The sequence below is a fragment of the Hypanus sabinus genome, chromosome 17, assembly GCF_030144855.1.
Source record: "Hypanus sabinus isolate sHypSab1 chromosome 17, sHypSab1.hap1, whole genome shotgun sequence".
NCBI lineage: Eukaryota > Metazoa > Chordata > Chondrichthyes > Myliobatiformes > Dasyatidae > Hypanus > Hypanus sabinus.
This window is the reverse complement of record NC_082722.1, coordinates 63,350,975-63,366,835: the sequence shown is the minus strand read 5'-3', so window position 1 is coordinate 63,366,835 and position 15,861 is coordinate 63,350,975. Positions and strand designations below refer to the sequence as shown.

The following is a 15,861-nucleotide window of genomic DNA, read 5'->3' as shown; positions in this document are numbered from 1 at the left end:
GATTTATAACCAAAAGACTAAAAATAAAGCAGGCCCATGGAGAAAGAGCAAGAGGTTTTGTTTTTTGTGAAACAGAATTTGGTAATAATGCTCAAATGCAAGGATTCCTAATCATTTTATGCCATTGGCCCCCACTACCAACCGAGAGGTTTGTGGACCCCAGTTTGGGAACCCCTGCTCTAACAAGATAGGCAAAAGTCCTCCCTTCGTGCTACATGATCCTATGCTGTATGCTTGTTAAACATGGTTTAAACATAATGAGATTTTATTTTACTTAGAGATACAGTGCAGAATAGGCCCTTCTGGGGCACTGCCCAGCAATCCACTGATTTAACACTAGCCTGATCACAAGACCATTTACAATAACCTACTAACCATCTTTGGACCATGGGAGGAAACTGGAGCACCCAGTGGAAACCCTTATGTCCACAGGGAGAGTGACCTACAGACGGCATCGGAATTAAACGCCGAACTCCTGAACGTCTCGAGCCGTAACAGTGTTGCACTAACCACTACGCTACCGTGAGATCCCAGAGGTGTTCCTTATACTTTCATTAAGCTCCACTTTTGGGTGATATTTTTGAAAATTTATGTTTTAAAAGTCTAGTCAACAGCTTTCAGTAACCCTGCTGCTACTTCATAAGCAATGTCGACAAACTCCTCAAAGAAATAATGTTTATATTTATCTGACTGCACAAAGAGACAAATGACTTATGCAAACTTATGCAGTAATTACTACACCTTAAATGAAAACCAAAAATACTGGAAATACTCAACAGGTCAGGTAACATCTGTGGAAAGAGTAACAAAGCCTATTGTTCAAATGAAAGACCCTTTATCAGAACTGAAAAGTGAAAAGACATCTTATTTATGAGTTATGCAAATTAGCTATTTTGTATAAGTTATTGAAACTCTGTGTTTATTCCTCCTTTTTGCATTAAGCATAAAAATGATCAGCAAAATGTGAAGTGTATGCATATTCAATTTGAATGAATTTAAACATCACAACCCACTGATTCTCAATATCTTTTATGGAAGATATTGAGGAATTGCTTGTGGGTTGTATCCTCATCTTTCTTCACTCCTGAGGTTACAGCCGCAGAGTAATACAGCACAGAAACAGGCCTTTTGGCCCAAAATGTCCATGCCGACTACCCTGCTAGTCCCAGTGGCCCATGTTCACGCACATCCCTGCAAGCCCCTCCCCTCCATGTACTTATCCAAATACCTCTTAAAACAGGGGTTCATAACTTTTTTATGCTATGCACCAATACTATTAAGCAAGGGGTCTGTGGATCCCAGACTGGAAATCCCAAGCTGCAAACTGTACCTGCTTTGACCACTTCATCTGGCAACTCATTTTAGATACGTGACCCTCTATGTAAAAATTTACCTGTCAGGTCTCTTTTACATCTCTTCCTCCCCCTCTTACCATGTACCTGAGCCCCTTAGTTTTGGAATATCAAACCATAAACAAAAAGGTGCTCAGATTTCAATGCCAACCAATTTCTGGCATGTTCTAGAAATTGCTTTATATATATATTTTTTTTTAATGCAAATGTTGAGCTTGCTACTGTGGAATTTATTTCAGTTGGAAAGGGAGTTGAGAACAGCAATATGACTCGCTGGTTGGTGAGGAGAGGCATCTGTTAAAATTTCAGACAGACTGTCCCTTTTCGGTGAACAAAATCCATTCTCAACACAGTAACATCGGACTGGATTATGCTTACATGTACAGTTGCAAGAAAAACTTTGTGAACCTTTTGCCGTTACCTAGTTTTTTGCATTAATTACTCATAAAATACGGTCTGATCTTCATCTAAGTCACAATAATAGACAAACACAATCTGCCTAAACTAATAACACACAATTGTACTTCTCGTCGATACTGAGTACATCATTTAAACGATCACAGTCTAGGTTCAAAAAAGCCTGAACCTCTGGGCAAAGTCTTCTATAAAAGCTTTTTGGAGTTAGGTGTTCCAATCAATGAGATGAGATTAGAGGTGTGGGTTGTAGAGGTGCCCTGCCCTCTAAAAACAACACACAAAGTCAGGTTACCAGCAGAGACTGCTCTTCTCAAGAAAGATCTGTTTATGTGCACCATGCCTCAATCAAAACAACTTTCAGAGGACCTTAGAAGAAGAACTATAGTGATGCATGCAGCTGAAAAAAGCTACAAAAGCATTTCTAAAGAACTGAGTGTTCATCAGTCCGCAGTAAGAAAAATTGTCTTCAAATGGAGGAAATTCAGCAATGTTGCTACTCTCCCTAGGAGTGGGCATCCTGCAAACATCACACCAAAAGCACAACTGGAAATGCTGAATGAGGTGAAAAAGAACCCAAGGGTAACAGCAAAAGACCTGCAGAAATCTCCAGAACTTGCTAAAGTCACTGTTCACCTGTCCACTGTAAGAAAAGCACTGAACAACAATGGCTCATGGAAGGACACCATGGAGGAAACTACCACTCTCCAGAAAAAAAAATTGCTGCTCATCTCAAGTTTGCAAAAGACAACCTGGATGTTTTACAATGCTTCTGGGCCTATGTTCTGTGGACAGATGAGACCAAAGTTGAACTTTTCAGCAGAAATGCACACTACGTTTTGAGGAAAATGGGTGGGCACCGCACTTCACACCAAATCCTCACCCCAATTGTGTAGCATGGTGGAAGGAACATCTTCATTTCGGTCTGCTTTGCTGCCTCAGGGCCTCAACAGCTTATAATCTCTGAGGGAACAATGAATACAAAATTGTATTAAGACATTTTTACAAGAGAATGTCAGGGTAGAGGTCATATCCCCTGAAGCTTAATAGATGGTGGATGATGCAACAACATAATGGTCCGAAACACAAGAGTAAACCAACAAGAGAATGGTTAAAAAAAAAAGGAAAATTAGTGTTTTGGAATAGCCAAATCAGAGTCCAGGCCTTAACCCAATTGAGATGCTGTGGCATGACCTGAAGCTGTTCATGCAAGATATCCAAAAAATATTGATGAACTGAAACAGTTTTGACTGGAGGAATGGTCTAAGATTCCTCCCTGCTGTTGTGCAAGTCTAAGCAGCAGCTACAGGAAACATTTGACAGAGGTTATTGCTGCTGACGATTATTTTACCAGTTATTAAATACAAGGGTTCACATACTTCTTCCAGCCTGGACTGTGAATAATTAAACAACATGTTCAGTAAAGACAGATAAAGTACAATTGTTCATGTGTTATTAGTTTATGCAGATTGTTTTGTCTATTATTGTGACCTACATGAAGAGCAGACTACATATTATAATTAATGCAGAAAGCCAAGTAATTACAAAGTGTTCACAAACTGTACACGCTTACTGTAACTCACAGGTTCCCCCAGCATATTGTGTGTGTTACTCTAGATTTCCAGCATCTGCAGAACGTCTTGCGTTTGGGTTAACTTTAGTTTAAGATTAAAAGGCCTCTATTAAAATTGCTGCAACTTTGTTGTAGTGCATTTGTAGCTTCAGTAACTATTTGAATGTTGAAATGAGCAACCATTCATTTGCCCTGCTGCCGAGTTACGAGTCACAAGATAACACACAAGAGCCCAACAATTACAAAGTTGGGTACACATATGTGAACTCTCCAGATTTAATTTGGATCCACAATAACAAGTTAAAGTCACCAGGGGATCTAACTGAAAATTTCCAGTCCCCCTCCCATCCCGGTGCATTGCGTCTAAAGCCGAGGAGATGTCAGGGTCAACCCCGCTGGTTTGAGTTCTCCCCTGCAATGAAGGCCGGGGGGTGGCTGGAAATTAAACTCACAGATTAATAACACAGGGCCACTTGAATGGACAGGTTCCGAAATGGGGAGGGAGCTCGCGCGATACGAAACGATAAGGCTTTTCAAGCGTTTGTGTCAGATAGAGCTCGGAAGTACAGCGGCCCCATACCAGGTTTTAACTTGATTGCAGGCTCCATGGGTCTGGCCACTGTCACAGAGCGCACTCGGGCGGCTGCGCGCTACGGAACGGGGACAGGAACGGCCGATACGCAGAGTTATCGGAAGCAGAAAGCGCACCCCGGTTGTACCCTCGACTCCATACCGGGCCCCGGCCCCGCCTCCACGCTGTAAGACTTGCTGAACCCGACACGGTGCGTATCCCCCGAGTACAATCCCAGCTGCAGCCTCCAAACGCCGAACTCCCTCACCTATTTATATACCACATTTATTAAGCCGTTACAATCCCGTAACAATGCAGTCGTTAATTTCACTGTGAGTTGCACACAACAATACTGTATCGTAGAACGGAAACCTCTCTCCAAGTCTAGCTTTAAAAGCCACTGCAAGTTCGTGAGAAGAGCTGGGTCAATCATAGAGACATGCAGCTGGCCCTTCGGCCCCACTGGTTCATGCCAGCCAATTTGACAATCCGAGCCAGTTCCACTTGCCTATGTTTGGCCAATAACCCCCTAAATCATCCTATTAATGTACCTAGACAAATGAATTTAATATACCTGTCAACCTGGGTGAAAAAGCTACCACAGGTCCCTATTAAATCTCTCTCGAATCCTGAAGTCATAGAATCACAGAAAATTACAACGCAGAAACAGACCCTTCAGCCCATCTAGTCTGTACCAACCGATTTAAGTTACCTACTCCCATCGACCTGCACCTGAACCATAGACCCCTATACCTGTACCATCCATGTACCTGTCCAGACTTCTCTTAAATATTCAAGTTGAGCTTCCATACACAATTTGTGCTGGCAGCTAATTATACTCAGAGATGAAGTTTCTCCTTGTGTTCCCCAAAAATATTTAACCTTTTACCTTTAATCCATGACCTCTGGCTGTAGTTCTGCCCAACCTCAGTGGAAAAAGCCTGCTTGCATTTACCCCTCATAATTTTGTCTCCCTCTATCAAATCTCCTCTCAACGTATCATTAGAAAGAGGTGACATAGAATTGGAAGGTGCTGAATCATTGTGGATAGAGCTAAGGAACTGCAAGGGTAAGAAGACCTGGTGGGAGTTGTATACAGAACCCTCCAGGCAGTAGTAAGGATGTGGTCTACAAATTCAAATTACAACAGGAGATAGAAAATGTTTGCCAAAAATGCAATGTTAGAATTTTCATGAGGGATTTCAATATGTGGGTAGATTAGGAAATTCCAATTGGTGCTGGATTCCAAGAGGGGAGGATTTCTAGAATGCCTACGAAATGGCTTTTCAGAACAGTTTGTAGTTGAGTCCACTAGGGGATCAGCTATTTTAGATTGTTGTCCAATGACGCAAAATTGATCAGAGAGCTTAAGGTAAAAGAACCTTAGGGGCAAGTGGTTATCATATGATTGAATTCGCGCTGAAATTTGAGGTGTAGCTAAAATCAGATATATCAGTATTGCAGTGGAATAAAGGGCATGAGAGAGGCGATGGCCAAAATTAATTAGAAAAGAACACTGACAGGGATGATGGCAGAGCAGCAATGGCCGAAATTTCAGGCAACATTTAGGAAGGCACAGGATATATACATCCCAGAGAGGAAGTATTCAAAAGGCAAGATGACACAACCATGGCTAACAAGAGAGGTCAAAGCTAACTTAGAAGCCAAAAAGAGGGCATATAATAGAGCAAAAATTAGTGGGAATTTATAGGATTGGGAAGCTTTCAACTACCAGCAGAAGGCAACTAAATAAGTAATTAAGAAGGTAAAGATAGAAAACAAAAGTAAGCTAGCCAATAATATTAAAAAGGATACCAAAAGTTTCATCAGATATATGAAGTGTTAAAGTGAGGTGCAAGTCGATAACAGAGCACTGGAAAATGACACTGGAGAGGTAGTAATGTGGACAAGGAAATAGTAGATGAATTGAATAAGTATTTTGCATCAGTCATCACTGTGGAAGACACTAACAGTATGGTGGAAGTTTCAGCTGTCAGGGATCATGAAGTTTGTGAAGTTACCATTACTATAGAGAAGATTCTGGGGAAACATAAAGGTCTGAAGGTAGCTAAGTCACCTGGACTAGATAGTGTACATCCCAGGGTTCTAAAAGAGGTGGCTGAAGAGATAGTGGAGGCACTAGTAATGATCTTTCAATAATTACCAGACTCTGGAATGGATTGGGAATACTGGTAAATTGCAAATGTCACTCCTCTCTTCAAGAAGGGAGTGAGGCAGAAGAAAGGAAATTATAGGCCAATTAGCCTGAACTCAGTGGTTGGGAAGATGTTGAGTCGATTGTTAAGGATGTGGTTTTGGGGCAATTGGAGGCACATGATTAAAGTAGGCCATAGTCAGCATGGTTTCCACAAGGGAAAATCTTGCCCAACAAATCTGTTGGAATTATTTGAAGAAATAGCAAGCAGGACAGACAAAAGAGAATTAGTTGCTGTTGTGTATTTGGATTTCCAGTAGGCCTTTGACAAAGTGTCATACATGAGACTGCCTAACAAACTATGACCCCATGGTATTACAAGAAATACTTTAGCATGGATAAAGCAGTAACAGATTGGCAGAGGGAAAAGAGTGGGAATAAAGGGAGCCTTTTCTGGTTGGCCACCAGTGACTAGAGGTGTTCTACAGGGGTCTGTGTTGGAACTGAATCTTTTTACATTGTATGTTAATGATTGGATGATGGAATTGATGGCTTTGTTACAATGTTTGCAGATGAAGAGAGGTGGAGGGGCAGGTAGTTTTGAGGAAGTAGAGAGGCTACAGAAGGAGCTGGACAGATTAGGAGAGTGGGAAAAGAAATGGCAGATGAAATACAGTGTTGGGAAATGTATGGTCATGCACTTTGGTAGAAGAAATAATAGAAATGACTATTTTCTAAATGGAGAGAACATACAAAAAGACTGAGGTACAAAGGGACTTGGGAGTACTTGTGCAGGGTTCCCTGAAGGTTAACTTGCAGGTTGAGTCTGTAGTGAGGAAGCCCAATGTGATGTTAGCATTCATGTCTAGAGGACTGGAATATAAAAACATGTATGTAATGTTGAGACTTTAAAAGCACTGGTGAGGCCTCACTTGGAGTATTGTGAGTAGTTTTGTGCTGCTTATCTTAGAAAGGATGTGCTGAAACTGGAGACTGTTCAATGGAGAATGATTCCAGGATTGAATGGCTTGTCATATCAGACATAGGTGCAGAATTAGGTTGTTCAGCCCATTATATCTGCTCCACTATTGAATTATGGCTGATCTATTTACACTCTCAACCCCATTCTCCTGCCTTTTCCCTGTAACCTTTGATGTCCTTTACTATTCAAGAATCTATCAACACCCACTTTAAATACACCCAATGACTTGACCACCCTAGCTGTCTGTGGCAATGAATTCCACAGATTCTCCACACACCGGTTAAAGAAATTCCCTCTCATCTCTGTTCTAAAGGTTCATCCATTCTGAGCCTGTGCCCTCTGGTCCTAGACTCTCCCAATGTTGAAAAAGTCCAAATGGACAGCAGACCTCCAGATGGAAAGTCTTGACCCAAAACATTAACTGTCCATTTCCCTCCACAGATACTATCTGAACCATTATGTGCATTCAGCATCTGTTGCTCCAGATTCCACATGTACAGTCTTATGTTTTTATCAACATTACCGAATCTTACAGATGGCCATTTGGTGATTGTCTGTGCTGGAAACCTCATTATTTCCACTGCCCCAACTATTCCTATAATCATGAAATGTGGTTCTAACCCAAAAGACCAAATCATTTTATTTAAAAGTACAATCCTGCATGACTAGAAGTGACATATTGTAAAAACTGAAAAACTGATGATTGCCAAGAGATGTTCAGGTATATAACAAATCACTCAATGAATTTCAAAGGAAAAGTGTGGGGTACCAGACAAGAATTCAATTTTGAAGCAAGGACAAGCAATGTTATTTTACTTACTCAATATTCAACTATTTTAAGCAGTATACAGTAGGGTTGAGAAAACAAAACTATATGCCAAGGATTGGGAAATAATATTAATTGTTTCACACTTGTAGAGTAAAGGTCACTTTTCAATTCATTCACTGATTCAATTACCTCTACTACAATGTCTACCTACATTAATTTTTAAATCAGTTTATTAAAGCTGCATTCTTTTAGAATACATCATCTGGAATAATAAAACCTTCCGAAGTGTCACCAACATTGTGCATTACAGCAGTCCAATAAGATTGATCTACTGATGCTAAATGATAATAAATTACTTCTACTTTGCCAGGTAATGTGAAAAAAGTTAGCAATATCTGACAAATAATCAATGTCCATTATTCCAGTAAATCTAATGAATTAGTTTTATGCAGATTGCTACATCATATAGTTGATTACAGAAATAAACTCTACAGGAAGAGCTTTTGACAGCTGTGGGCCTGTATTCACTAGAAGTCAGAAGAATGAGGGGTGACCTCATTGAAACCAATCGAATGGTGGAAGACCTCGATAGAGTGGATATGGAGAGGATATTTCCTGTGGTGGGAGAGTCTAGTCCAGAGGACGCAGCCTCAGAATAAAGGGGCGCCCTTTTAGAACGAAGATGAGGTGGAATTTCTTCAGCCAAAGTGTGGTGAATCTGTGGAATTTGTTGCCACACTTAGCTCTGGAGGCAAAACCTGTATGTATATTTAAGGGGGAGGTTGATAGATTCTTGATTGGTCGGGGCATTAAGGGATATAAGGAGAAAGTAGGAGATTGGGGCTGAGAGGAAAAATGGATCAACCATGATGAAACGGCAGAGCAGACTCAATGAGCCAAATGGCCTAATACTGCTTCTATGTCTTATAGTCTTATGATGTTATCCCATCTTAAAGCTATGCCCACTTGGGTCATATTTAATTCCTCAAGAGACATGACTCACTGTTAGTACCGCCCCTTAGTCATTCAGTTTATTCAAAGCTTTAATAATATGTGTCCATTTCACATCTCCAAAATATGTAAGATTTAAATTTCTGTGTACAGTACAAAGAAAGATTTAAAGTGATATGGCCCAAATGCAAACAAGTAGGACTAGCACAGGAGGGCAACTTGGTCAGCATGGGTGAGTTGGGCAGAAGGGTCTGTTTCTGCACTGTATGACTCAAAGGGTCCAAGACTCTATGACATTTTTGAATGATTTGGGATTCCTCCAAAACAGCCTTAAAGCCAGCCTCTCTGAGATAATACACATACACAGATGTACATAGAACAGCAAAGAAGAGGCTCTCTAGTCCACGACGTCTGTGCCAAACAGCTATTCTAAATTAAACTATATATTTCTTGCATGCTTGTGATTTGCATCCCTCAATTTGCTGCAAACCCAGGAGATTCAAGATGCAAGATTAATTTATTATCAACGAATGTATAAATTATACAGCCTCGAGATTTGCTTGCTCACAGGTAGCTACAAAGCAAGAAACCCGAAAGGACCTAATTAAAAGCAAAAAATTCAGGCATCCAATCAAAAACTTCTTAAACTCTGTTATTGTATGTGCTTCTGCCACTGTCCCTGATAGCCTACCACTCCCTGTATTAAAAACTTGTCCAACACATCTCCTTTAAACTTTTGACACCAGAGATTCTGTAGTTGCTAGAAATCTTGAGCAGAAAATGTTGGAGTAATTCAGCAAGTCAGGCCACATCCAGAAAGGGGAATAAAAAGTCAACATTCTGATGAAGGGTCTTGGCTTGAAACGTTGACCATTCATTCTCTACCATGGATGCTACTTGATCTGCAGTATTTTGTGCATGTTGCTCTTAATCTTTTCCCCTTATCTTAAAAGTATTTGACATTTCGACCCTGGGGAATAGATTCTGACTGTCTACCCTATCTATGCTACTCATGATTTTATAAACTTCTATTCGGTCTCCACTCAGATTCTGATACTCCAGAGAAAAAACACGTTTGTCCAACCTTTCCTTATACCTCATACCCTCTAATCCAGGCAGCAACCTGGCACACCTCTTTTGTACTCCTTCCAAAGCTCCCACATCCTTCCTGTAGTGGGGTGACCAGGTTGTTAGCAATGGGCAATTAATGCTGGTCTTGGCAGCATTATCCACAACCCACACAAGTATAAATATAAAAGTCTAAGGCTGACTTCAGAAAATAAATCTTCAGTAGTGCCAATAATCCTGACAATTTCTCCTGAATCTACACATAAAATATAGAGGATATTAGCATGTGGTTAATATTTATTTCTCAAGTCAACATTACTTAAACATTCCTAAATGTTGAACTCTCTTTAATTATCAGTCCCATGCCAATTTGCTTTTTTTTTGTCCTTGGCCTTTTGCACTGCTTCAAGTAAGTTCAACATAATCTTGAGAAACAGCCTCCAGCTCAGCGCAATGCAGCCTCCCAATCTCAAAGCTGAATTCAACAACTTCAGATGATGAACATCGCCAAATACTTACTGCTTTGATCATTTCAGATAGAAAAAGCATACAGTGCTTTTTTTCAGCATTTCACCTTTCTATTCACCACACAGTTCAGGGCATGTTCCTCATTGTATGAAGCAGGCAGGCCTGGTATGGATGATGCCCCTGTGTCCCTCACACATAAGACGCTGACGGCTCTCATCGAATTTTGCCCTATTCTTTCAATCTTCATGGAAAAGATTAAATGAAGGAAAGTAGACTGTTTTTTTAAAATTTTAATCTATATAAATGTTTACAATGATTTTACACCAAATCACATTTATTTTTATTATTTCATTTTTTGAGGTTATTTTAATCCATTTTAATTCCTTTAGCTGTCTCTTATCATGGGGTCATTTAGGAGCAATAATAAAAGGCCTTTGATGGCACAAACTGTCAAAAGGTTAATTGTAGCTCTATAAGTGGTGTACTGTACTCAAATTCAAAGTCAATCTGGCCCACTGCTTCTGTTTGTCCCACTTCTGATTCCTGTAGACCTACTTTTTGGTTATGCCAGTCTCTTTTCCATTATGTCATCATTCCCATTTGTTAATTAATCAGATGAATCCCACCTTCCCTCTTGTTCTTCACTCCCTTTCCCCATTCTCCCTCTGCATCTCATTGCTATCTTTTGCTCATTTTCATGAACTATCATCATCTTCAAATGTTGGCTCCCTTTGCCCACCGGTTCTGCCTCTCCAGCTCAACACTGCCAGTCTTCTCAGCTTTTACTTCGGAAACAGCGTCAGGTTTAATATCAGCGGCATATAGAATGAAATTTGTTGTTCTGCAGCAGCAGTACATTGCAATACATAATAATAAAACCTGTGAATTGCAGTAAGATGAACATATATTACAACATTAATTTAAATATGTAGTGCAAACAAAGTAGTGAGGTTGTGCTTATGTGTTCATTCAGAATTCTGATGGCAGAAGGGAAGTTTTCCTTGGAATCATTAAGAGTGTGCCTGTACCTCCTGTACCTCCTCCCTGATGGTAGGACTGAGAAGAGGGCATGTCCCACGTGATGGGGGTCCTTAATAATGGATGTTGCTTTTTTGAGACATCGATCCTTGAAGACATCCTGGATGCTGAGGAGGGTAGTGCCCATAATAGAGCCGACAAATTTTACAGCTTTCTGCAGCCCCCCCATACCAAATGGTGATGCATTTCTAATATTTCTAAAATTGCTGCTTGTGGGAGCTTATTGTGTGCATATTGGCTGCCATGTCTATATAATAACACAATTTACACCTCAGAATGTATTTATGTAGTGATTCAGTATATTCTAAAAAGATAAATGTCATTCTCTACACTTCTTCCTTCCTAGTCAATTCTGCAGGGAAAGGGTGATCTACTTCCTTTCCAGCTGTGTTCTGCAGATGTTCCTGAGGTAGTTGATGCTGACTGGGTGTCAACCATACTCTCGGGTTGGTGTGCTCCTTCCATTATTTATGCTGAGCTGCTGTGTTTTTTCAGCAAAGACGCTGACACTTGCCAAGGACACCCCAGGAGCTTGTCCTCCATTTTGAACATTCATGGGTTGGGGATTCTTGCAAGCCTGTGAGAATGCTAAGCAGTTTTCAGGAAGGCTTTGAAAATGTCCTTTATTCTTCGGGAACCTCTTACTATAATGGAGTTCAGAGCAGAATGCTAATTTTGGAAGTCTGGCCATGAGTAATAATATGGCATTGTAAATAATGCGGTCTGGCCATCGGAGCTGGCTGAATATAATTGGAGCCTCAATGCTGGAATTTTCATCTGGGATGGGTAACTGTTACTGTTTCTCAGCGTTAGGTGCCTAGTGTAGATAGTCCACATCGTGAAGCATACATTAGCACCAGGATGTGATGTCTGATAGACCATGAGCTTTTTGTTGGATTTGACACCTTGATTTAGAACATAGAACAGTACAACACAAGTACTGGCCTTTCCGCCCACAATATCATGCTGAATTAATTAAGCTAATGTAACAATTAAATTCCAAAGGGATTGGACAGGCTAGATGCAGGAAGATTGCTTCCGATGTTGGGGAAGTCCAGAACGAGGGGTCACAGTTTAAGGATAAAGGGGAAGCCTTTTAGGACCGAGATGAGGAAAAACTTCTTCACACAGAGAGTGGTGAATCTGTGGAATTCTCTGCCACAGGAAACAGTTGAGGCCAGTTCATTGGCTATATTTAAGAGGAAGTTAGATATGGCCCTTGTGGCTAAAGGGATCAGGGGCTATGGAGAGAAAGCAGATACAGGGTTCTGAGTTGGATGATCAGCCATGATCATACTGAATCGCCGTGCAGGCTCAAAGGGCCGAATGGCCTACTCCTGCACCTATTTTCTATGTTTAACACATACAAACAGTTGACATTTCAGGCCAAGACCTTTCATCAGGATTTCAGGCCAAAACATTAATTATTTATTTATTTCCACAGATGCTGCATGACCTGCTGAGTTCCTCCAGCATTTTGCATATGAGACCCTCTGATGGTCGGGGTCAACCCTCTATTAGATGTTGCTTTGGAGCCTGTTCCACCTCCTAATTCATATGTTTTATGTATGTACGTGTGTTAAATCCAAAAACCCTTGGATCTGACAGTTCTCGCACCTTTCCCATCTCAATTGCTCAAATTTAGAGGTTAGCAGGATTACAACATCCACCAAAGATACCCCAAAGTACCATATCCTTCGATACCAGACTAACATGATGCAGGAATACATCAGTGGCCTGGCTTGTAGAGAAATAGAAGAGGAACACTCATTTCCATTTCAGGCATTAAAGCCTGCAATTCAATGTTTTTTTAAAAGAAGTAATTGAATCTGATGGCACATACAGTGACAAAACAATATCAGCATAAGTCCCTGAGTAGCATGATGATTGAAGCATGGGATGTTGTCCCGAAGCCATGTTTCTGCAAGAACAAGCAGTAGCAGTTCCTCATCACGTACTGGGTCAGCTGCAGGTGAAGGCAATCAAACTTGTCTTTCAGGGAGTGGCCCTTACTCACCCTGACAGGCACACTTATGGGTATAGCTCTGCTGCTGAACTTCTTCAACGGCAATGGTTCAAAAGGAATGTCCACAAGCTATGTAGTATTTGGAAACAGATGATTCCGAAATGGAGTAAATGTCACCAGATAGCATGTTGCAGAGTCCGTTTCTCAAACATATGAGAAACAGGCACTTTTTCATGTTTGTGTGGATGCAGTTGATGAGTCACGCAAGATCAGCATTCCAAAGACTGAAGAATGTAATTAATTTGTACCACAGAAATAAGATAGATGATTTCAAGCCTGTATGTCAAGCTGTTATTCATCAATTTGAATGAGAAAATGATTGAACTGCCTGGACCTGAAGTGCATGTGATGCAGAAGTTCAGTGCTGAGTGATATTACTAAATCAAAAACAATGGCAAGATAATTTGAAAAGAAACATTAAAGAGCGATTTTCCTTACCTACTCATACCATGCCTAATGAAGTTAATTTTTGCAAAGATAATAGTTGAAAACACATTTAAGCATTTGAAGGAAGGATGGAAGCAATTAACCAGAGAAATTTAATATGGTATTATTTGCATGCAAAGTTTAATTGCTACCTGCTGCAAAGTGTGCAATATGAGGATAGACAAGTTCCAGGTTCTCACTCCACAATAACAAGCTCAGTTGCTTATTATACCCATGCACAAGTGCCATTCTAAGGAGGTAATGCATGCAATGGGGAACTGGGAAAGTTGCTGGGATGCTGGATGATGCCAGTTTAGGTGCACTGGTTATTTGAGCAAATGCTACAAAAGGCTGGATTTCTGATATCACTCCTATTCCAAAGTAAAGTCTAAAGCCATGGGACAACTTTGAAGTATGTAATCTGGACTGCCCACAGCATAAGGTCCTCCTGAGATTATCTGCCATTCCAGCACTTTGCAGCTGTCAGTAAAAAGCCTTTCTCAGTGGATTTGTCCTGATTTGTTTTTATTGACTCCCCATGGAACTGATATCTTCCATTGGTCATTTAACACTGGATCAGTAACACTCACAGGTAAGCGTGACCTTACAGATTTCTCCCTTTAGTTATACAGAGCTTGGTAAGGCTCACCTGAAGTATAGTACAGAATTTTAGTCTCCTTGTTTAAGAAAGAATTTATTTGCCGTAATGGCAGTGCAAGTAAGATTCAACAAGTTTATGGGAAGTGGGAGTGATTCAGAGTACAACCCTTCCTGCCATTGAGGACATCATTAAGAGGCAGTGCCTTAAGAAGGCAGAATCAGCCATGAAGGACATTCACCATCTGGGACATGCTCTCTTCTACATTACTACTATCAGAGAGGAGTTACAGGAACTTGAAGTCCTACTCAGTTTTTTAAGAACAGCTTCTTCCCCTCCACCATTAGATTTCTGAATGGTCCATGAACCCATGAATATTACCTCATTATTCATCTTTTGCAATATTTATTTACTTTGTAAATTATAGTATTTTTATGTCTAGCACTGTATGATTTTGCAGAACAGCAAATTTCACGACATATGTCAATGATCATAAACCTGATTTTGATTCTGATTCTATGTGAAGGGACTGAATAATCTAAACTCTATTCTTTCATGTTTAGGAGAATGGAATGCAACCCATTGAGTATATAAATTAAGTTCTCATATAAAATACTTGGGAGGCTTCAACAAGGTGGTATCAGCAGAATGAGAGTTTAGAACGAGCAGTCATGGTTTTAAAATAAGGGATGGGTCATTTGGGTCTGAAATGAAGTTTCTTCATGTTGGAGAGATGTGGAGGTTCAGTCCCTGAAATGGCAACAATAGTTGGATGCAAGTGAGGAAGAGCTGATCGTCGGATGGGTTCATTAACCTCTGCTGATATCTCCACTCTTTCCTCCCACATCTGATCATCTGCCCATCAACCCTTCTCACCCAGATCCACCTATTGCTTGCTAGCTCTTGCTCCACCCATCTCTTCCTCCCATTTTATACTGGTTATTTCCGCTTTACTCTTTTCAGTCCACATGAAGAGTCCTGACCCAAATGCAAACTGTCCACTTCTCTCTACAGATGCTGTCTGATGTGATGAGTTCCTCCAGCTACTTATTGTTGCTCCAGATTCCAGCATTTGCTGCAGACCCTTGAGGCAATGAAGTATTCTTGAATTCACTATTCAATGAAGTCACTATTACATTGGTGGTAACGCTGCTGCCTATTTCCACATGCAAATTCCAAAATGTGGCAAGGAGGTATGAGTAGATCATCTTAGAAGTATTACATGAGGAATATTTTTGTCCAAAATACAAAAGAATACTTCTCTTTGTTAATACGTCACTATATGATCTTAGGTATCAACTCGTGAAGGTCAGGTTCATCCAAAATGCAGTATCTTTGACTGCGAAGCAGTCCCAAAGTGCTGAATCTTCTGATTTAGAACCAAGAATGCTCTTAATTTATAAGGGTATTTCACATTTAAAGAAGTCTTATAGGGCATTGTGTATCCCACTCCAATAGTCTTTGATAACG

At 40.5% G+C, this 15,861-nt stretch overlaps 1 protein-coding gene across 8 annotated transcripts in view; it reads right to left on the bottom strand.

Annotated features, from left to right (window-relative positions):
- Positions 1 to 15,861, bottom strand: part of mthfsd (methenyltetrahydrofolate synthetase domain containing) — a 96,243-nt gene that overhangs the window by 42,803 nt on the left and 37,579 nt on the right. The window contains exon 1 of one of the 8 annotated variants that reach the window (XM_059993193.1): positions 3,920 to 4,092. The exons of 4 other annotated variants lie outside the window; for them this stretch is intronic. In XM_059993193.1, the coding sequence (XP_059849176.1) occupies positions 3,920 to 3,947 (28 nt within the window). In that variant the 5' untranslated portion in view covers positions 3,948 to 4,092. Of the gene's footprint in view, positions 1 to 2,649; positions 2,701 to 3,919; positions 4,093 to 15,861 lie in introns of those variants that run through there. 3 more of the 8 variants (XM_059993192.1, XM_059993198.1, XM_059993194.1) reach the window with 3 other exon arrangements.